Consider the following 22,924-nt stretch of genomic DNA (forward strand, 5'->3'; position numbering starts at 1 on the left):
ATCAACTCTTTCTTCAAATACTTGTCTTTTTGAGAAGTCATAAAAATTCGCTTTCATCAATTACTGATATGTTTTTCAATTTTCTCAAAGTAATAATCGTTTTATATTGTTTTTCTTGAATGATAGAAGGACAGTTTTTATCTTTTATTTTCAGGCAATATTTATTTTGAATCTTACAGATTGGGAGCAGACGGCTGAGCTAGCTCCGTAGGCTAACTGACACTGGGCCCTCAAGGTGTACCGTCTACCCGGAAGATCATTCACAACTAACAAGTCTACTTCCGGGTCATCAATACTAGGTGCGTCATTCAGGCAAGAAGATAACCGATTACTGTTGGAGAGAAAATATAAAAACGAACCATCAAGGAAGAGAGGGAGAGGGGGCTTGTATGTCCTAACTCTAGAAAGAACGTTATTTGATTTTTTTTAGGGGGGCTTAGACTACACAATTAATCATTAATCAAAGCTTTTTACATTACCATGTTTGGCAAAATCAGTTAAGATTAACAAAAAAGTGACTTGTTATGTTACTATCAGCTACAGCCGGAGCAATAACGTGATACTTTGTGTAAAGCGCAGTAGAGTATATCCATATAGTAGCTGCGTCATATAAATGGACGTATTATTACTAACTTTACAGGGAGGAGAAGGATAATGAAACAATATCATTCTGGATAACACTTACGTGAGAAAGATTTTAATCTGTTGTGCACTACAGACCGACCACTTGAATGACTCTACGCCGACAGGCCTGGCTGAAGACATGACATGATGTCCGTTATTACACCCATAGTCAGGGTCATGATGAAGGTTTAAACTATTTTAGGAAGAAAGAAAGAGTACGAATGAAATATAATGAAAACTTGCTGGAAGAATTGATGGAAATAAGTCTAGATCTCATGACAACATTCCGTCATCTCGACTTCATATACAAAGCATTATCTAACTTGTTGTTTTTTCTCAAAATTTATAAGCAGATAATGACTAAAAATGGTTATTTAAGAATTATATACAATATCTACTTGTTATCCCGACGTTTGAATAGACTTTTGTTAACATTAATTGATGCAATATGGTTTCAAAATATAAAATCAAGATATTTGAGACACGAGATGCCCATGGTTATTGCCTGTATACTTCAGGTTTCTTCGAACAAATTTAGAAAAGACTTACTTGTGACCTGTTTCATGAGCTATAACCGATCCAGTAGTGAGTCCATCATCTTGATTCACTGAACATTGTAATGAGCGTTGACATGTAGTCCCGATGTATGCCCTTCCAAGAAGGTTTGTATCACGGTAGGTTCCAGATAGCTTAAATAGGTCTTTTCTGCAGAGAAAAAAAATAATATATCACACTTATAGATTGACGAGGAATGATATCTTTGTATACATCTATCATTCACTAGCCATGCACATGTCATCATTGAGGTTAAACAATGCACGTGTTTATTCATTCGGCATTCAAGTCAATTAAATAATTAGAAACACAAAACATCAATATTTATTTTATTATAACAATGAAACCATTGACTTCCCGTATTATCAAATACCGTTTGTAAGGAATCACGGATATACAATTTGTGACACTATGTTGAATCGCTTTCTCGTCATTTTTTGGACAAGACTGTAATATGTAAAAGACTGATAATTTAAATCAATTCAATTCAATTCTTTACGTATCAATATAAATTCTTTAACATTGTTGTTGGAGTAAACATGTTCATAACAGAGCAGCATATAACAAATATCTTATAGTTGAATTTGAATTGGGTGCTCCTAAATATGAAATATTTTGTTTACATCGCGGGCGGACCCACGCGTTCATTATCCACAGGTGTTAAACATGGACATAATATTATTGTTCATTATCTCCATGTCCCTATATTTAAACCGTAGAATATGGATTATATTTGTGATATTCGACAGATTCCCATGATAAGTCCACATCTACTGACGAAAGCTGGAAATCATGACGTCACCACATACGGGTACTGGAGTGTATCATGACGTCACAATTTACCGACTTTTATGGGGCTAGAGTAGAAACAGTGACGATATCATTTTTTGTTGATCCGTGTGTTTAGCAGATGTAAGTTGGTGTTGATATGTATACACATTGACGTCATATTCATGGAAAACGTGATATGACCGTTTTCACTGTTAGAATGTAATTATAAGGGCTCAATCTTTGATCGAAAGATAGAAAGACTAACAGACCACACAACCAATTAAGCAAATAATTTATACAACAAAGATTCAGCCAATCAATCCCAATAAATGCAGATATTGAATAATTATCATTTCAAATCAAAAGCAGAAATATTAATACATTAATGAAATCAATCAATACATCAGTCAAAATACAGTCAGTCTATTAATTGACCTACCACCGGTAATCAGCTAGCAATCAACCAAACAGTCGATTTGCCAAACAACAATTACTGTTTAATTCGCACTAAATCAATTCACCAATCCGCAATAAAATGATCCTTCATACATTAAAAAGGCACCTACCATGCAGTCAATCAATCAATCAATCAATCAATCATCAACTCTAATTCTTATATTTTACCTTGTAATGAGCGTAGCGATGTCCCAATGTTCAGGATGAGCATCATGGATTGGATTAAAGCCAGCTTGCCAGCGACAAAACTCTTCCAATAGCTGAGGTCCGTTCGCTTGAACATTTAGACTAATATTATGACCTGTGATAGACTGCACCTGTAATATAGAATGTAGTTACACCTGTCATAGTTAATAAGACTGGGATGTAGTGTTAAGAGCCAAAAGGGTGTTATCGCACATGCTTTTACCATCAGTTAACATCCTTCTGACTCTCAACAGAAGGTTGGTTGGTTTGATTTATCTCCATGACATTACCCAAAATTAATTAAAGAATACATGGTTAATTATTATGAGTACGGTGTATCCAGAGTATCCATAGTATACCCCAGACGTGGACAAGGACAAGTTACATACAACATGAATCATCAGAGGCGGATTCAGGATTCTCGGGCAGGAAGGGGGAGGGGAGCACAAGTCTGAAACATTCCAGGTGCCTTCGAGGGTCTCAAATCAATCCAGGCATAAATCAAAGGGGGTGGGAGGGTGGGGGGGGGGGGGAGGTCTATTCATATTTGATGAAGACATGCAAGATAGGATTTAGCCCCCCCCCCCCCTTCCCCTCCTCCAAGGATCCGCTACTGTCTCTGATCTTGCTAATTGGAGTATATTCATCTTATAACTATGGTTGAATAATAAATGTTTAATTACATGAAACGTCTCTTGAGATGATAAATCTAAACTTTACAAGGAAGAAATTCTATGAATAAAATAATGTTGGTTCTTGCTAAAAAAAAAAAAAAAATCGAGCATCTGAATAGCATAAAGTGAACTTGTGGTGACTGATTGCTGTACTGTCTGGGACTGTGTACTTTCTACGACCCAAAGCGATGTAATCTGATAATTGTTCAATCAAATAACTATCAAAGAAAAAAGTGCATGAAGAAGAAAAAGTTTGAACATTATTTCATTTTGATTATTATCGGAACTTTGAACAAGCTCTTGAGTAAACCCTATTATGCAGGTTAAAATGATTGCTTTTATCATGATTGCAATGTGCTGCAGGCTTACAATTCCGTGTCGATTTCTTTAGATGAAAAAACATGTCGAAACTTATAATTCTTTCTATGTAGATGATTGATAGCTGATAGGGGTGAATTAAGTATTGTGCTCCCAATAAAAAGAACACCTTTTTGTGTGCGAACCATTTATATTATCCGTAAACACACATACAAAGGATGAAAACATTCGAGCAATAATTGTGAATGGTTTAAGCCCCAAGCAGATGAAAGGACAGATGTTTATTCTCGCGGGTTAGACTGCTGATGGAGACGATTCAATCCTCATTCTTTGTCGCGATCAGCCGTAGCATACCAAAATGTTTTATGTTGCTCAACTAAGACTTGTATGCATTCGTATCATTTACAATTATTGATGAAATAACGAATAAAAAACTCCTTTGTATGGTCCAGCATCTCCTTTGAAGCACTGCTTTTTCTCGAATACGTATTTAGTTAAAGGAACAAACAATTTCACTCAGACAAAAACGCCGCTCGGCTCATAAAAAGCGTGATCTTTGGTTGAAATCGGCGACCCCGTTTTCACAAATCTTGCTTAATTAACATACACAATTCTTTGCTCTACTACGTCATTGTTAAAGGAAATGAAAATCTTTCTGAGTGAGAAAATGTTTGGTAATTTTATTGTAAAATTAGTATTATCAACATAAAATATATGTATTAAAAATATTTACAAAATAGATAACGACAGGTAAAGAAAGTTACATTTGGAAATAGATCAACATTGATCGAACATAGTGACGAAAAAAACATTGAAGCTTCGAGTCATATTTACAAGCCACATTATGCAAAAGAAAATTAAGTACGAAAAACAACAATTTGGAGCAGACATACACACGAGTTGAGGAATTGGGTCAAAACTTCCGACTTCAAAAATCATTGAAGGTCGAGCTCTGACTAGGGAATTTACTTTAAATATGACTTTGTCTATCATTACAACCATGCGAAAATAGAATTACAAAGAGGAATCTGACTGCATATCATTGAATGAATATTCTAACGTCTTACCTTATTATATTCTCTCTATACAAGCATAGGGTGGAGTGGTTGATCTTAAAACCTCTTCTCATTCGACTTTGCCCCTATAACACGCCCACCACAAGTATTTACTCACAGATTAGTACATGTACCACTGTTAATTGATTCGTCCTATTGTGGTGTTCATCACAGTTGATCTGAAACCATTTCTTGAACTGTCAATAACATAGTTCTACCACCTCGGCCTAATTCAACACAGTCTTGGGAGGAATACTCAATGAATTAAGATACAGGGAATCCGTCTAGACTCATTACAAAACAAGGCTCAAATTATTCAAAATTGAAATACGCCTCTTGAGACGACAGAGGGCGTGACGACCTATGGTTCACCTAATCTACTTTCACCTGGGAGGAAGCTCAGACGACAGAGAGAGAAAGAGGTGGAATAAATTGATTTCCATTCGGCGTCGGTTCGTCTAAAGTATTCCAAGTTAGCAACAAGTTATGCTCTGGAAATAAAACAAGACCTAACAAAATTTATCAAACAAAATACCTACATAAAGTTTTTTACCTCCATCATTATCATTCTTTCCTAAGAGTCAAGACATCTTGCAAGATTTTTAAAACGGTATATGAATTCAATACCTGTCATAATTATTTACACTCGTTATATCGTGATATTAATTTATACTGCGCATGTGTAATTGACGCGGCATGTCATGAGGAGGTATGGTACTTCCGAGCCATTTGAATGTTTCCATGAATGCAAAGTCACTGTCCTTGCTTTACATTAAGGCCGATGATGATCCTGTGATATCCATTCCGAAACATATCTTTGTCTAATCAACGACTAGGCATCGAAATATTAGGAAGTACACTGAGAAGACATAACATAACAACAAAGTATTATGATTTAAAATCATCCCAAGGTCTATCCATCCCTACTGATCAACTGACCTCCACGAGATTCATATTTAAGCTATGACACCTCTAAATACTTTTCACTTCATCCGTCTGTATAATGACTTGGATAAATTTGATTAGATGATTCAGATATATAATGTATCAATGACACTTAGCTCATCAGGACACCTGTGGTTTGGATAGTATGTTAAGTGATACAGGTGCCTCATGTTCGTATGTTGAGACATTCATTTATCTGAAATGGACAAATATGATCCTTATATTCCTAAAGTGAAATAAGTGATGATGAGCATAATACCCGTACGCTTGGCACTATCGAGACAGAACTTTGGAATAGAAATAGTAATCTATAGTTTGAATTATTAAATTTCTAAAATTAAAGATTTAAAAAAAAAAAGTTTCCCATAGAAATACTTAAGGTACATTACAATGTTTATCAAAGCGTTTTTAGTTTGAGCTGGAATTCTGGTTTCATTATTTTGTAAGCTGTACTATCGAAAATTAATTATACAATCATTTCAGTAACATAATTATCACTAGTTGATTTTCGTAGTGCTAAGTTGTCCCAGCAGCGTTCCAAACACTGATTTTTTTTGTCTAATTGGAAGGATTCCCGAACTACCATTATTGTCAAGCCTCCCCTTCCATCTCCCTCATTCTATCACTCATTCATTTTATGTTTAGAACAAGGGACAAGATCTTTGTCAAAGTCATTTGCCTGGGTTCTACTCACTGGTGATATAAAGTATGAACTTACCATCGGTGTATCAGTATCGAGAATGATGAACTTGGTGATAGCCAATCGCATGCTAACTCCTAATGAAGGCTCTGCGAATCTCCTTGAGACCTGTAATTTAACAAAAGTTATGATTTATAATATTCTTATAGGGGTCTATCATATTTTCATTCCAATGGTAATCATGTCAATAAGATAACTCAAGTCCAAGAGATACATACATACATGAACGAGTCAGTCAAGCTTTATTCATATACAGGTCTAGCTTTGGTCTAACTCTACGATAAACACATTCAATGTAACAGCTTCGTGGCATGTTATCAATGTTGATTCACATGGTAGTTTATTTGTTTTAAAAAGAAACTAAACTGAATAACAATGTAATGGTTTCTCCGGAAGCTCATAATACTTCTGCCACATGGGCTTTTACTAATACACCCTATTTCATTTTCCAACTATTTGTGTTTAAATGTCATTACTTTGTTTCACATATTTAAGTTGATTTTATATGTACATTGTAAATGTTAATTTTTTTTAATACTGAATTTGAAATAAAAATGTATCAATGAACTTACAATATTCATCAGCGTCATGGTATAATTGATGACGTCATCACCATGGAATTCAACCATACTCTTATCAATCATGACCATGAACTCCAGGTACTTCTGACCTATGTACACGTCTTCCATTGACGACATCATCGTCGAAGGCGCACGGGTATAGTTCCCGATCTCCGAGTTCGACGATTCCGCTAAAAGTAGGCAAACGTGTGTAGAGGAAATAGGCCAGGCGAGAAAAGAGAAAAAGGAGGCGGCGATAGGCGATAGTGTAGAGATAGAGAGAGAGAGAGAGAGAGAGAGAGAGAGAGAGAGAGAGGGGGGGGGGGGAGATACAAATGGATTAAATTATTAAATACACTGAATAGAAAGTGTATAGTATAATATTTACTTTAGTTTTCAAGTCGCTATTTAGCGTTATCATGATACTACCACTTCATCCAATCCAATCCAAAAGATATTTGATATAGCGCCTTTTCCTTGCAGTTACAAAGCGCTGCACACATGCTCGACAATGTTTGGGCAACTTAAAAACAAAAGTAAGTTCATCAGGTAAAAGTAGCAATGTAAAAATATCCTGTTTGTGTGAATTGTATTTGACCATATATTCACGAGTATCTTCTTTTATGTTCCCTATTTAATCATCTAGCTATTTCACACATAGCATTTCACCCACGTCTATACTATCTACACTTATCGATATTCCAATATCTTCCAAAAATAACCCATTCAGATAATTTTCCTCCGGGATATTTCTTCACACAGGAATACGTAAATCACTTACAACTTGATATTTGGTCTCTAAGACAAGCTTGACATAAAATAGGAGTATATTGATCTGAATAGGATTACCTGATAATCCTCTATTTCAAAACCTTGATTACATGTCATATAATGTACCATCAATCATTCAGATAACTATCTGACCCTAATACGTGCCATCCATAGAAATTATTTAATCAAAATGAAAGCAATTTAGGATTCTTTGTCAGGGATCGCAAGGTTAAGTATTTCAATCTATATTCTATTGATGTTCATTAACACTGTAGGTTGTTGACTGTTCAGCGCTGAAGGAGACGAAGAAGTAAAAAAAAGCAAAATACATCATATTCGATTTTACAAGTTTACTATATTAAATGAACGATACTGTATAGAAAAGTCCAAGATTCAGAATATTGTGTTGGTATATAATATTTTTTTTGTTCTAATTTGATACGATTGCTATCACCCTCTTAGTGTTTGTTCCAACTCAAACAATCTTTGATAGACGGCCAAGGTAGAAATACATCTTTACATATTTATATCGTCATCAAATCTGAAACTTCACAACATTTTTTTTGACATCGAGGTCTCAGGAGTACGTGGTAATCATCTGTAATCACTCGGAAACACAGATAGATGGATATATTACCGGGTTGAAGCTAGCAGCTTAATATCCCGCAGCTTTCCGATATTGCTTCCGACAAGCTCAGTCAAGATCACATTTTTTTGGAACATTCAACACATTTCATGCTCCTAGTTGGCAACATGTTTAACATGAGAAGCTACCTCAAACTGTGCGACGAAGTGAGATTATGATATACATAATAATATACATTATGAGCTTGAACACGACTTGGGAGAGACAGAGATAGATATAGATAGAAAGATTAATGAGAGAGAGAGAGAGAGAGAGAGAGACAGAGAGAGAGAGAGACATACAGACAGAGAGAGAGAGAGAGAGAAAGAGAGAGAGACAGAGAGAGAGAGAGAGAGAGAGAGAAAGAGAGAGGGGCAAATATTCTGCTGTAGTATCATGGTTTTTATTTTCTTTGTATTTTATTTCTTTAATCACGATTAAAAAGCCTGCTATCAGCTATAGAAGCTGCTTTCCAGCAAGGCCATGAACAACAAGAACATTGAATGACTCAATATTCTACCGAACGAATATTCAATAGAATGAAGCTATGAATTAAAAGCTTTCCCCTCGGACAAAAGAAGCTCCATGCAATAGCGATTGGGAAAAAATATGTTATTGATCATGAGGCTTGCAGTGACGAAGAAAGTATTATGAATCCATGGGCGATGCAAGGTCATATCAAGCTACCATTGGATACAATTTGATTAATCAGCATTACATTTCTTTAAAATATAAGATAGGCCTACGTGTACCAAATTATAATTACACTTTCGGCTCTCCTCTAAGAAGTGATTTTTATTGTTAATATTTTAATCGATTTCTTAAGGGCAGTATTTTTTCGCTCAAATATAGTAGATGCACAATATTGTTCACTGATTTTTGGAAACAAATATTTATCATAAAAAAGGAATGCCACATATTGCTATTTACAATATATTTACGATTGCAAAAGACTATGGTAAAGCATTCTTATTGTTTGGTAAATTCTTTTAGAATTAATAATAGCTTTTGAATAAAGTATGAGGTTTAGACCATCTAGATTAGTCACAGATAGTTAAAAACAAAAACAAAAAATCTTCAAAGAAAAATATATATTATTTACATAATCAAAATCCTAAATGATAGGTAGAGGACTCACGGATATGAATATCTACTTCGGTATACAGTCATATATTTTTTCTTCTTCTGAGGTATAATCTACAAAACCTTATAACAAAGGAAAGAGAAATTGTTTTAAATGCTAAGGATTTATGCTGAAATTCGTTAAAACATGTGAAGTCTAATTCGACGGTGATGATTGGGATTACTATACTGTACAACAAGCCACAAACCCACATCACGCACATCTGAATCCTCTGATAGCATAAGGTTAAACTCTGGTCAATCTAACCTAGAGAAATCTTTTAAAAAAAGAAGAAGGAACAAAAAATGGAATAGAAAGAGGGTGGATTGATCAAGCTGACGAACATAATTTACGATGGCGGAATAGACATGATGGATAATTCCTGATCAAATTAGCTGACTCTCGGTTACTACATTATTGTGACTATAACGAGGGAACCAGCGGAAGAGTAGAAGAACGCGTCTCCCGGGGAAACATCGCGGTTTGTTGCGCTTCCTCAGAGCATCCTATCAAATTCTATCAAAGTTAGTCCCAGTTAGGCTGAACTAAAAAGACCCTGAACGTATAAAACAAAAATGGGATCATTCAATCAAGGAAATATAGGTCTAAAGATTCACAGAGGTCAATCTATGGTCATACAATAACTTGATTAAATCGAAAATAATACATTTTAGTTCGAGCTTGTTATAAGTGACCTACATCTAAACTTTGACGATATCTCTTCAGTTGTTCATAATTATATACTGTAATCAATTTGAAGATGATTCTCAATACCAAATTAGATAAATAGCTGTTCTCTTAAAAATAAACACATACAAGTGATACTGAAATCCTAATATATCGTCTCACAAAAAACAACTATTAATGAACCTTATTCTCTGATCCACGAAAAGTTGCTCTATTCATCGTTTACTTAAAAAAATAAGGCAATTATTATGATAATGTAACAGAATGTCATTATATACTAGACTGACGTTGTTTACAAAGTGATGGAATTAATATTAGAATGTAAACGAGAGCATGATCTCGGACGGGTACATTGGTATGTAGTCGGTTTGCCTCACTCATAGGGCGGAAGTATGCTTCAATTCCTTTGCTATCCCATAAGACATCACTGCGATAAGGTCAATGAATAATCAGCTCCCTACGACTCTGTGGTCGATGACGGGTTTCACATGATTGAAGGCTCATGGTATTCTGGGAAGTATGAGGCTGTTCCTCATAGATCACGGTAACACACAACATACCGATAGAAATGTGTTACTCTGATGAAGTTTGAATGTCGAGTAATGACTTGTAATAACTAAAAGATATATATACGCCGGGGACTGAACATCTTGTCAAGATATCATTTTTCGTTTAAAAACTAAGTTTTGAATACATTAATAGCTTCAAAGTTTTAATGAATCGTTGGTCATTTCGAATAAAAATGACTTAAAAAAAAAAAAAAAAAATATATATGCATTTCTCATATGGAAAGTTTACAAGAGGCTATTTGAAGACATATTCCGTATTATTTCAATTACTTTACATGAAATATCTACCCTGTTCATACACGATTAAGAATCCGCATATTCATTGCTTTATATCATCGCTACAAATTTGTAGTTTCTCGTTGCATAGATTTCATGATAATGTTCAAAACGTATTTATCGTGCTCAATATGTTTGAAGTATGGTAGTTCTAGATTGCTTTTCAATCAGCAGTGAAAACACCGTGAAATTATTCGTTGTAATCGACGTAATCTACATGCACTAATGTGATGAACTCTCTGAAATACGGCATTCAAGAAAGATGTTCATTTTCATAGGAACACTCATTACAAGCAAATTATATGGCCTTCCATTTGCATTATGTTACTAAATTGGTGAACAATTGGTAAACCCTTGTAGCCGATATAATCTCCCAGTAAATCGACTTCCTGTACCCATATTAAGAAATGTGTGAACTTTCTCAACACGGTGTCAGGGTATGACGTTCACATTAAGCCGAGAGTTAGGAGTGAACGTCAAAATAGGCTTATTCAGAGATCTAGCATTAGAAACAAACTTCTTTGACTGATGCATTTCGGGTCTTAAAGCAGCCGAAAATTTGTCGCCTCTGGCATCATGGTCTTATACAAGCTAAGGGAAGGATCAGTCATTTGGAAATACGCATGTTTATCCATAATCTCACAGAGGGAATTCGGTTTAATTATGGAAATTGAATAATTTGTTTTCTACAAGTCCATACCTAATACATAATGATTCATCGGCTATTGGAATGAAGAGGAGAACAAAGACATCTCTACATCTTGAATAAAGCGTTTTTATTCCCATCTCCCCTCCCCCTCTCTTTCGCAAAAAAGGGGGTAATATCAGGTTGATATAAAAAATAAATAACTGAAAAGGGCTATTAGCTGACAAGAGAAATCCAACCCATGTGTGGTGAATAAATTAATCAACTAAAAATAAAATCCGTGGATCCGTCTGCTATACAAATCACTATGATCTACTAATGATAATTGTACGATACGAAAACTCCAATCTATCTATGTATCAATCATTTCGACCCATGTTTGTGAAAAAGTATCAAAAGAAGCATTTTCATCTACTTCGGAGAAATGTTTATAGTTCATGTGGAATCTAGATTACAAGGCTTGATCAAGTGCCTAAAGTTCCAAAGAACTTCAAAGAACTTCCCCTTTGCATCTGCCAACATGCGGCTAATAGTATGGATTGAAATTGATAAACATGCAGGGGTTCTCGACACACCCAAACAATATTGACAAACTAACACCATTGCCAAGTGTCTTTGTACATTTCTTTTCTCCATCATGCCAATTTCCTATACGTATATCACTTGATACGTTTCGATTTTAAATGTTTGTCCGTATATACGTCAAATCTTGACCCCATTATATTCAATAGCCTACCTTCAACAAATCTTACTTTTATCATTCTCTATAAGTTATTTACCCTATTTTCTTCTCCCTCCCCCATCACCCCTCCCCCCTCTCCAAAAGAAATATTCCAATTGTTGTGGGAATAAAACACGTTAAATCTCTAGAGTTCTCATGCTTGGTGAGTAAGTGTAACTCCGATAGTCACGTGACTTGACTTTCAGCCAATCAGGATCATGTATCTAGGTCATAGGATTACGCTTGGTACTATACGAGGTCCATGCATGGTTTCAGGGTCCAAGGAGTAAGTTGGAGGAGCTGATTTCTGATCTGTTGGGCTAACGGGGCGAGCGGGGGGGGGGGGGGGGACCTCATGATCAGGCAGTGAGGTCGTCTCTTTGTAGTTTTCATGTACTATCAGTTCTAGAATATTTAGAGTACGATATTATACTGTCATTGTAATCAATGTCGAATTATTTGCTAGCTCACTTAGCGCACAAAATTCACAAACTGGGTAGTTGATATAAGGACAAGAGAGGTCCGAACGCTGTCTCCTCTTTGGTTTCATCCCACTTTCGTAACCATGGTAACAACATGTCAGTCGTCGCGGATGTTGAACTGGATGTATAACGCGAGACGAGATGGACTCGTCGCCTTACATTGTTCTTGTATACAAACATCTACGATTGTGGCAGATCTAATGTTGTTCTCGGATGACCTAAATGATATTGTCAGTAGATTGACAGTCTTGTAGATTTACGGATGTCCATTCATATCTTGAAGAATGAATTCTGTCTGGGATGACTGGAAGGTATGAATCATTCCAACTGTTACTCGAGGGCAGCCTCTCCCAGGTCAATATTACCATGGTAACCGATGTCCGTCTGATGGTGTCTTGATTGACAGATTGACATGACAAACATTTATCCCTCAGACATCAACTTGACAGAGTGACTAACACCAGCGGATGCACCCTGGAACTCAGTCCAACGAGAACAATGCCAGAAGGAGATGATTAAGCCGCCATTTTATCTGATCTATCGTTGTGTTTTCAGAGCTGACGGACAGTGGATCACAAACACACCAAGCATCAACAAGGATATCAGATCTCTAGACGTGATAGACACCTTAGACGTGATGACATCCTTCATAACATTCTACCAATCAGGAACTAGTGGCCTCATCCAATACAAAAGGGATACCTTTTTAAAAACATTTTATTAGTTCTCCTCCATGACTGAACTAATACTTTTATGTCGAGTGAAGTAACCAGCAATAGGGGGAGGGGGAGATTGCAAAGTTTGGGCGCAGTACAACAAAAACAAACGCTATATAAAACAAACAAGTAAGCAAACAAACAAAAAATTAAAGAAATTGCCCCAAATAAGTTCTTACCTCCCTAATAGCTAATAATAGTGTTGATTTTTGAAAGAGTCAAGCTCAGACAGAGCTTAGCGCCGGGGTTTAACGGATGATAATAATGATCAGGTTAAGAAGGATCCATAATGTTTTACCAACATAGCAACGATATAGGCGTCATAAGAACGGGTAGTTTAAAATGAAAAATAAGGAATTGGGAGAACCATTGATAATCTACATATTTTGTTTTCTTTTGGGATATAGTACATGTAGATGACGTCATGCAGAATGTAGATCATTTTTTAAAACATGATAGTAGAGCCTTCTCATGTTCCACATTGTTTGAATTTTTCATTTTACCTGCATAACATATTGATGATTGATGAGAACACGTCGTGACCTTTGACCTCGCACGAGTCAAACGACAATGTCATAACCAATATCCTATTGTAGTAATCGATACGCTTTTCATTTTTGTCATTTTTTTTTCAAGACCTGTTTTCAATTACGAATTGTGTCTTTCCAAATTCCTGGCATATCTGATGAATATTGAACCCTTTTCTCATTTCTTCTGATGACAGCTTATTCCACATTGTAAGCGAGCAAATGATATGAAATAGATATAATAATAAAATATGCATAATAATTGTAAAGAAAGACTTTTGAAGCAAATTATTGAAATTCCAATATGATCCATGTTTTGTTAGCCATATAATGGATGGGATGACGATAAAGTAATTGAAGCTCTATTGGTCGTGTGAGCTGTCATGTGTATGCTCTGTCTAGAATTTGATACAGAATCAGGCAAAAAGTGAGATTCTATTTGCGGAAAAGGTCTATAAATAGAGGGAGTGGGAGGGAAGTATTCCGTCGGTTAATCGAATGAGGTTTTCCTTTTGCTGCTTGAAAGGTCTCCCTTAAGACACCACATAATACACGGTCTTTTTATAAGTCAGTTAGAAAACTATACATTGTAATAGCATTATCCGTTCATGTCAATTCTCTCATTCCCGCTTCATGGTCGAACAAAATATGATGACAATTTACAAATTATGAGCATTAATGAGACCTTGTAGACGTCGTCAAGGTATGGTTATTTTCATATTAATCTGGATCTTTTTGTGTACTAAAGGGTTTGTAACGGTGCATGTGGATTCATGTTTCTAAATCAATACGAATTGTAGATAGCAGATCAGTCAAATATAAAACAAGTGAAATGTACTTACGATCTTCCGAGGCACAGAATTCAGTTGGTTGCTCCTGTTCTTGTGGAGTTGTCTTTCGTAATTTGGCGAATATCCGTTTGTAGATGATATGCGGATTGGTATGTCGGTTATCCGAATCTCTTCTGATCCGGTTTGCATGGTGATGTTCAAGAGGTTTGATATAAAATTCCGAATCTCCATGGCTTATGACACCCCTCTGGTTGGAGAGAGAGAGAGAGAGAGAGATGAAAGGTATAGTTATATAAATTATAAGCAACTGTTTCAAGTATTTGCATCTATGACTATAGCTGTAATAGACGTTTAATTTTTTTGAGATAATTGCCCTTTAGTGATTTAGAATGTTAACATTATATTTTTTTTAAATTCTTTGCAATGTAATTTGATCACGGTTATACCATTATTCAGTTACTTTTTCTATAAAATTATACGTTCGTTCAATTGCGGCAGCAGTGGCAGCGGTGTTGTAAATAGAAATAGGACTGATATCATTTGTTATTCCAAAACTATAAGAGAGAGAAAATGTACTTGTCGTTCGAATTCCTACGACATTGGCCTATTGGCGATTTAGTAACTGAAATATGGCTATATAGTCTAATAAATTTAGCTCAGTCGTATTGAAGAATAAGTCTGAAGGCTGGATAACATGTGTCGTAAAGAACCTCTGCTGATGCAGAGTATGATTGTATTTGAAATATTGAGCAGACCCAAAGAAAATAACCTGGTATAAAGCAGAAATAAAGGCCCTATTAAGATAATGGAATCGTAATTTAAGAGGAATCGTGAAAGGAACTCAAAACACTGCAAGGAATTCATGTCATTAATGTTAATAGAGACAACCGTTACGACATCACCCTGTCTACTGTCCTGTATCAATTAGCATTAATTACTGACAAGCTGGGATAGCATCCGAATAACACAAAACATTCTATCAAAGAGGATATGATTAAAGCTGCTTTTTGGATGAATCCAAGTGGACATTATCCTTGGGATGATTTATCTAAAATCTTAAATCTTGAAAACAAATTTATTTGCCTCCGACCTGACCTGAGGCAGTTTGGCTAAATTTGGGTTCAAAGTCAAATGACCAGTTCATTGCAAATGAACCGTGATATTGGAATCTTCCGAGTTGGAGGTTGCAGGAAATACCTCATTCGGATATTTTGTATTCAGCTCTCCAATACAGGAATAGAGAACACTATCTTGACTATCTTACAACATTGGAGTATGAAAAGAAGGCTATAAAGCTATACAAAGTTTCCGATTGTGACTAAATCATTTTAACACAAAATATAAGCATGGCAAGCAAACTTGAAATTCGATGAAAGAATTGACAGCTTGAAAGATACAGGAATTAAATCTAAAGTGAAGAAGAAAAAAAGAACGAATAAAGAAAAAAAGCGAATAAACCAACTTTGAAGTCAGTGAATATTGTCAGATAATCGGGGGTGTGTTTTGTTACGAAAAAAAGAAAGCAAGATAAAAAAAAATATCTTCTCCTCCTCCTCATAACTCGACTCTGATAACTTGCTCTCATAAAGACATGTACAATCGTAAAGCTTTTTTTATTTCCTGAGAGTGGATAAAAGTAATTTATTTTGATATGCATGAACTTTCGGACTTGAGAACATTACCAGGGTAATTTCCGTATCTCCCACTTCTTGAGACACTGAAAGTGGACCAGTCTAAGGAAATCGTTTATCGTTTTCGACATTTTAGTTTCCATAAACACATTTTTATTCCCTCTACACAGGCGTTTCTTCTAATCCTTGAGATTTTTTTGGTGGATGAGACTGATGGAGGTTAAGGGAAATCAGATTGAATTTGATATGCACAATTCATGCAGAATTCGCGGTCAAACTCTTCAGATAAAATCTTCCTCCGTACAGGTTTCGTACACTTAAAAAATAAATAAATAGCACATTCTCAGAATAAACACCCCTCTTCATAATAGTTTGAATTGAATGTCATTCCATGTTTAAATATAGCACTTCTTGTATAATTTTTAGAAGCAGTTTGGCATTTATTCTGGCTTTAAACACCATAAAGATATGGTTAAAGGTAAAGACCAGTATTGGTAACGCCCCAATTTCAAAAAATGAAATGGAAGCTCTCATTACCAATCATGTGAAAGAATATGTTTTGACTAATACATGATGATAAAAAATTTGCCGGGAAACCGCCTACTAATTCATATATTTGGTAAATTTATTTCTCTCATGGTCGTGTGAGAGAGATAGGGTAGTCCCATATACATCTTTCTGTGTATAGTGCTTGTAACTTTACGAAGAATGGGCCAAATTTCTTATCAATTTGATGATTCCAGAACCTTGCAGATGCTAGATGCTAGATGATCAACCTTTTCTGATCGATTCCAAAACGTTTCTTTCACAATGCAATCGCATGACCATTACTGGTCTTTACCTTTAAGTTTTAAAGGATTAAAGGAGCAAGAGTTCACGGTTTCGTGATATAAGAGACTTTTTACGAGACAGGTGAACCAATTCTGAACTCTCACTTTCCTTTCATAGTGACAGTAGGTGAATAATAGAAACTTTCCTTTTCAGCGGCTTTTCTTCAGAATCAAAAATATAAATAACAACTTAAAAGGTGTGAAATAAAGCCGTTCAAAGAGAACAGATTTTTGTAAAAGAGTGTAGTCCACATGCTGATATATGAAGAAGTGGAAGTTTTCTCTATCATGTCTATGGCTTTCGTAATTCATTTAAAAAAAGGTGGAGCTGCGCATTGTCATATTTTATAATTTGAAAACATTACCATGTGATTGATTATTAATGAACAAAGCTCTTCGACTTGTCCGAAGAGTTAAATCATACACAAGGGAAAGATACTGTTCAATATATATGTATAAAACCATGATGTGTGCATACATGGAGAATTGCTTTTTCCTTTTCTTGTACTAAAATATTTTCGTTCAGTGTGTGGGCGTACACTTTCAACAGCAGGGGCCCGTTTCACAAAGCCTTTTTTCAATGACAAATGACAAATATCAGTGGCAAATCTGCTGATAACCAATCAGAAGCGAGGATTTCAGTAGCTTATAACAGAATCTGTCATTTGTCACTGATGACAAGTTTTGTGAAACGGGGCCCAGGACTTGTATAATGGTCAACCTTGAACTTATAGACATTATGAATGAATGCGTACATCTCAAAAGTGGTATTCTTTCATTTGATTACATAATTACCAAGGAGACGAGAGAATGAAACAGCGAAATACAATTACGTCTTTCAATACAATAAGCATTGTCGTGATACAGACATAAGGAAGTGCAAGTACAGAAACTTGTATTTATTTGATTCTTTAATTAGTTTTGTAACCTGAATTTCCCGAGGATGTCTCAATTATATCTCGATTATTAAAAAGCACCATGAATAAAACACAGAAACAGGTCGCTCAAAAGAAATGGGGCGGGTAGCATATTTCCTACATGAACTTTCATTAAAACAGGGTCGAACGTCTCTTACGGACATACATTTTTTGCCAAAAATAATTATGAAAAGGAATTTTTAATTATATTTTAAGGAAAGTAGGCTGCCACGAAGTATTACCGATATGACAAGTATGGGGTCGATAGGATGTTATCTGGATGTTTAACGGATTGGTCTTTAAACCAAACCAGATGTCCAAGCCATGTGCTTCATAGTTAAGATCGAGTTTGAAAAGCTGATTTTGGGAGCGGTTTTCTGACAGTTGCTGAAATTTAGAATCACGGCTTTCATTTCTAAATGTTAGTCTCGGAAATGTATGACAGCTGTCTACGGTTTAAGAAGACCAATCCTTGGAAAGTAGTTGATAGCTGTAATAAGTACATGCCTGTCATTAATAGTTTGAAATGAGAAAACGTGACACATGTGTAAGTAACATGTTCATGTAATTCATTCAAACTGGAACATAAGGGTATGATAATTTTATTTAGATAGAAAACCAGATATCGGAAGGCCCAAATATTACTATACATCGTCTTATGTATGATTAATCAGAGAAATAATGTAGTTGCCTTTAACTGCATGCAGTTTTGACACTACGCTGATATTTTTGCTTAACATATAGAAATAATCTACAAACAAAAAATTAATCAAAATGTTCTTACCAAACCCTTACAAGTACTGATAGATGCCGATGATGCTTTGCTGTGAGATATTAACTTTCCATAATAATGGCAGCCTCCATTGACTAATCTGTCTCTTTGTATCACTCCACCATCCCCTAGTCTGTCCAACGTCAATCCTCGACGTTGTAGCCAGACGTTTCTTTCCAGTTTTAAATGAAACTCATCACCAAATGCGCTAAATTTGACTTCATGATTTCTGGGATGGGCTGGTAATGAGTCTATACTTCGTTTATGTATTGCAGATTTATGGAATGTTGGTGAAAAGATATCGTAATCTGAAAGATAAAAATAAAATTATAAAACAATAATTAAACAAAAAATCATGTATATACGGATAATGATAAAATGGTTTGTGTTGCATACAATAATTGCAAATAAACGCAACTCCAAAACCAAACCCAACTCTGCTTTCAACCGATCAGAATCGAGCTGTTATTGGACACTCGGAGTTCCACTTAATCGCAACTTTCCAAGCAAAAAAGCTCTATGAAATCATATCTAGGAGTGACAGATATTAGTGGTAGATGATAAGCCGTTAGTAACCATGGTAACATAAAATTAGAGGTTGAAATAATTTTTAAATGCAGTAAAAGGGTAAACAAAATACAGAGAAAAGGTAAGGAGCTTAATGCAAGCCTTTAATACAAATGTGTTTTTTTTTAAAACAAAATGCGTCAAACTTGTTCATATAGCTGCCAAGTTTGTCTGACTAGAATTCGATTAATATAATGACCATAACCTAATTCTGGCTCCAATCAGAACGAGTCATACGGGCGTTTTTAGAACAGTGGGACTCTCCAAAGCCAGAGGTAATGACATATGAGGATATTGAAGAAATGGATTGCATCCTCATATAAATATGCTTGGATAGAACGTGTCAACGTGCAGCAGGATGAATGCAAAATGAGCGTGAAAATTGTTGACTGAGAGATTGAATGGAAATGGTCACTTTTTAACAATTACTGCAAAGTCTGTCATCAACTTGATAGCAAAACTACTAAAATCATAACCACTGGCATACGCATTTAGACTCTTCCTTTCAATTGCTTTTACTACCGTTTTTATGATAAGGAGTATAAAACACCAATTTCAATGACAAATATGGAAGGGCTATATTTTTGGGGTATTTAAATGAAGAGATGTTTAGATGATTGTGGCGATAACAGATTTGTGATTGTAGATAAACAAGAGGAGTTTTAAGTTGCAGAGGGCAGGAATTCAATTTGAAAACACGTTATATATTTTATGTCGCATTGTCCATATACACACAATTGTCAAAATGTACGGTTGCCTTAAATATAATTGAAAGTAAACAGAATTTGATGGGTTGCATCAATCTCGAGATTTATGAGGGTTTACGATCAATTTGTTTTCTATTTTAATTTATATGGAAATATAAGCGAAATTGATAAATGCAATCTACAACATATGCGGGGATAACAAAACAAAATAAGATACGGAAGCAGAAAATGAGAGGGGGAGGGCTACGAGAGAAAAATCAAGATATGAACATACAGAGACAGAGAGACAGAGGAAGAGTATAACTCTCTCCTTGTGAGAAAAATTGAACACTTTGGAAGGGGAAACATAATAATAATAGTGGTGTTTTGTTTAAATATGCCGGGTAAAGTGGTACACGTTTAATCAAGAAGGTATGTATTGAAAAGACGAGCAAAGAGCTTAATATCCAGAACAAAATGAAATAATTCTCACCTTCTATATGTTGATGATTTGTGTATATATTAATCTCTTCCTCAGATAAGTCAATGCGCCTCTGAAAATTAAGAAAACATATTGATAGTTGTAAGATTATTTGATACCAGGTAAATGCAAGACTGTATACATGATTCACTATAAAATCATATTCATTGACATTAAACATTCATATTCAAATTCAATTCAATTAAATTCACAAGCATAAACATACAATTCATGTTAATGTATTCGTAAATAATTTGAGTTATAAAAACGGTTAAAGTATAATAATAAACATTATAGCATAACAATGTTTCTATCATTAGCCGCATTATACAGCAAAATTCGATTAAATAATCCGGAGTGTAAATAATGCACCAAAGGAAACACGAGAGGCCATTTCTTCTCTTTTAGTAAGGGAAGAAGTAGCAATCACACTCACAAGGTGAAACAAACAGAAAAAAGGCATAAAGCAAAGCTAGCTGACTACTGTATATATAAAATACAACACATTTCATTAATTAGCAACGGGTGAAGCCTAAACATCAGGAAGACTCATGTACTCATGACGTTGTTATTGTTATCCCAATAATAAATCTTTAAATAATATTTCAAAGTCGATTTCATTATATCATGAGATGGGTAAAGAAGTATAATTACTATCTTTTATATACTTGGTGACCTCGCAACGTTGCAATAGATATAACCTTGGAAAGGATTCCTTTCTGTGGATAGACGGACGTGCCTTACATACATGTATAAATAATGTAAAGTCATTTCCCTCTAAATCTCAAGCATTTTCCTAAAGCTCGGAATTTTTGATATACTTTAGATGACAAATATTAGAAGCTTTCATCAACAGTAGTTGCGTATATCTAACTTCAAAGCATTTAATCCATACATGGTCCATGTATGACCCTCGAAGCAAGGCGGGAATACGTTCTCTAACCGATGGTCTAAAATCGGTCACGCGCAATCGAATGTTAAATAAATGAGCCTTTAATCTGATAATACCCGATTGATGAACTCAAAGCTCCTCAGGGAGAGAGGTAGTTTAGAGTGACAGGAGAGAGATGGGAAGACACAGCGTCATATAGAGCTAAACAGAAGACACGATACCTGATTCATACGATGACAGATGATCGATATTTGATAATGTTGATGAGAGACTAGACACAATCGGATATGGCACACTTCCAAAGGTTTTGGTAAGATTTCTTGTAAAAAGAAATTGCTATTCCCTTCACCTTCCAGTATTCAAACAACAGCTAATCGCATTTCGTTTTGATTCATTGAACTTTTCGAATAAGTAAAGGTATTTCATCTGTATCATTACAATAATAGTAAGCAATATACCTAAATACAATAATTGTGAAGAAGAGATTTGCCGGAATACATTCCTAAAACCCTCTCATTTCCGCGTTTTTTTTATTCATTACTAAATGGCAAAGCGCCATAGAGAGGTGAGATGTGTTTTTTGAATACTTTTTTAATTCATTCGTTTTATCCAGAAAGCACGAACTATTATAATCACATTAATAATTCATGGACTCGTTCGTCTTTTTAATTTCCTCACTATTTCCGACCAAAGCATAATGAAACGCATTGATTGTATACTTCCATCGTTACTCTGCAGCATCGCCTTCATCCTTTTCTTCATATTTCATTGATGAATTCTGTCTGAATTACAGTCTCAAGGGTAATATAAAAATATAAGAGTGAACTTGAATCTGTGTATGCGAAAGACGCTGACACAGGCAAACGTATCATATAGAGCAGAGAGACAAAGAGAAAGAGAAAAGGGGAATCGGAATAAGAGGGCGAGAGAAAGAGAGAGAGAGAGAGAGAGAGAGAGAGAGAAAGAGAGAGAGCGGTACTTATGTTCTTGTTCCATGACCTTGGCCAAAACACTCCAGACCCAACGAGCCATGGTTGATACAATATTTACAGTCGCTGCATGATTTTGTAATATTTGAATTGTTAGATCGCATTCCATGTTTTCACATGCCCTCATGGGGACCGTGTATTCCGACCAGTCTGGTGGAAAATTCGCAGTTTTCTTTGAAGTTTCCTCTTCCCTATTTTCACTCCTTTCGTCTTGGTTAGAGAGCTACCTTGCTTCGCTTCTGTTAACGCCCCGCCATTGGTACAAAGTTCTGGCAGACACGTTCTCATATCCATCTGTTTTCTGTTTTCTTGTTTCTATCACTAAACCTATAGTGAGAATTTAAAGACGTGACGGGTTAGTATCCTCAAAACCGGTTGGTT

The 22,924-nt window shown here is 35.4% G+C and overlaps 1 protein-coding gene across 1 annotated transcript in view; it reads right to left on the bottom strand.

The window, feature by feature from the left end:
- Positions 1 to 22,924, bottom strand: part of LOC100891561 (A disintegrin and metalloproteinase with thrombospondin motifs 10) — a 53,177-nt gene that overhangs the window by 12,084 nt on the left and 18,169 nt on the right. The window contains exons 2-10 of the mRNA XM_030996820.1: positions 20,675 to 20,735; positions 18,941 to 19,236; positions 14,830 to 15,025; positions 6,857 to 7,035; positions 6,303 to 6,392; positions 2,575 to 2,723; positions 1,174 to 1,329; positions 686 to 817; positions 178 to 331 (exon numbers count right to left, since the gene is read on the bottom strand). Coding sequence (XP_030852680.1) covers positions 178 to 331; positions 686 to 817; positions 1,174 to 1,329; positions 2,575 to 2,723; positions 6,303 to 6,392; positions 6,857 to 7,035; positions 14,830 to 15,025; positions 18,941 to 19,236; positions 20,675 to 20,735 — 1,413 coding nt within the window. The remainder of the gene's footprint in view (positions 1 to 177; positions 332 to 685; positions 818 to 1,173; positions 1,330 to 2,574; positions 2,724 to 6,302; positions 6,393 to 6,856; positions 7,036 to 14,829; positions 15,026 to 18,940; positions 19,237 to 20,674; positions 20,736 to 22,924) is intronic.

Source organism: Strongylocentrotus purpuratus, unplaced genomic scaffold, assembly GCF_000002235.5.
Source record: "Strongylocentrotus purpuratus isolate Spur 01 unplaced genomic scaffold, Spur_5.0 spur5_contig_857, whole genome shotgun sequence".
Lineage (NCBI taxonomy): Eukaryota > Metazoa > Echinodermata > Echinoidea > Camarodonta > Strongylocentrotidae > Strongylocentrotus > Strongylocentrotus purpuratus.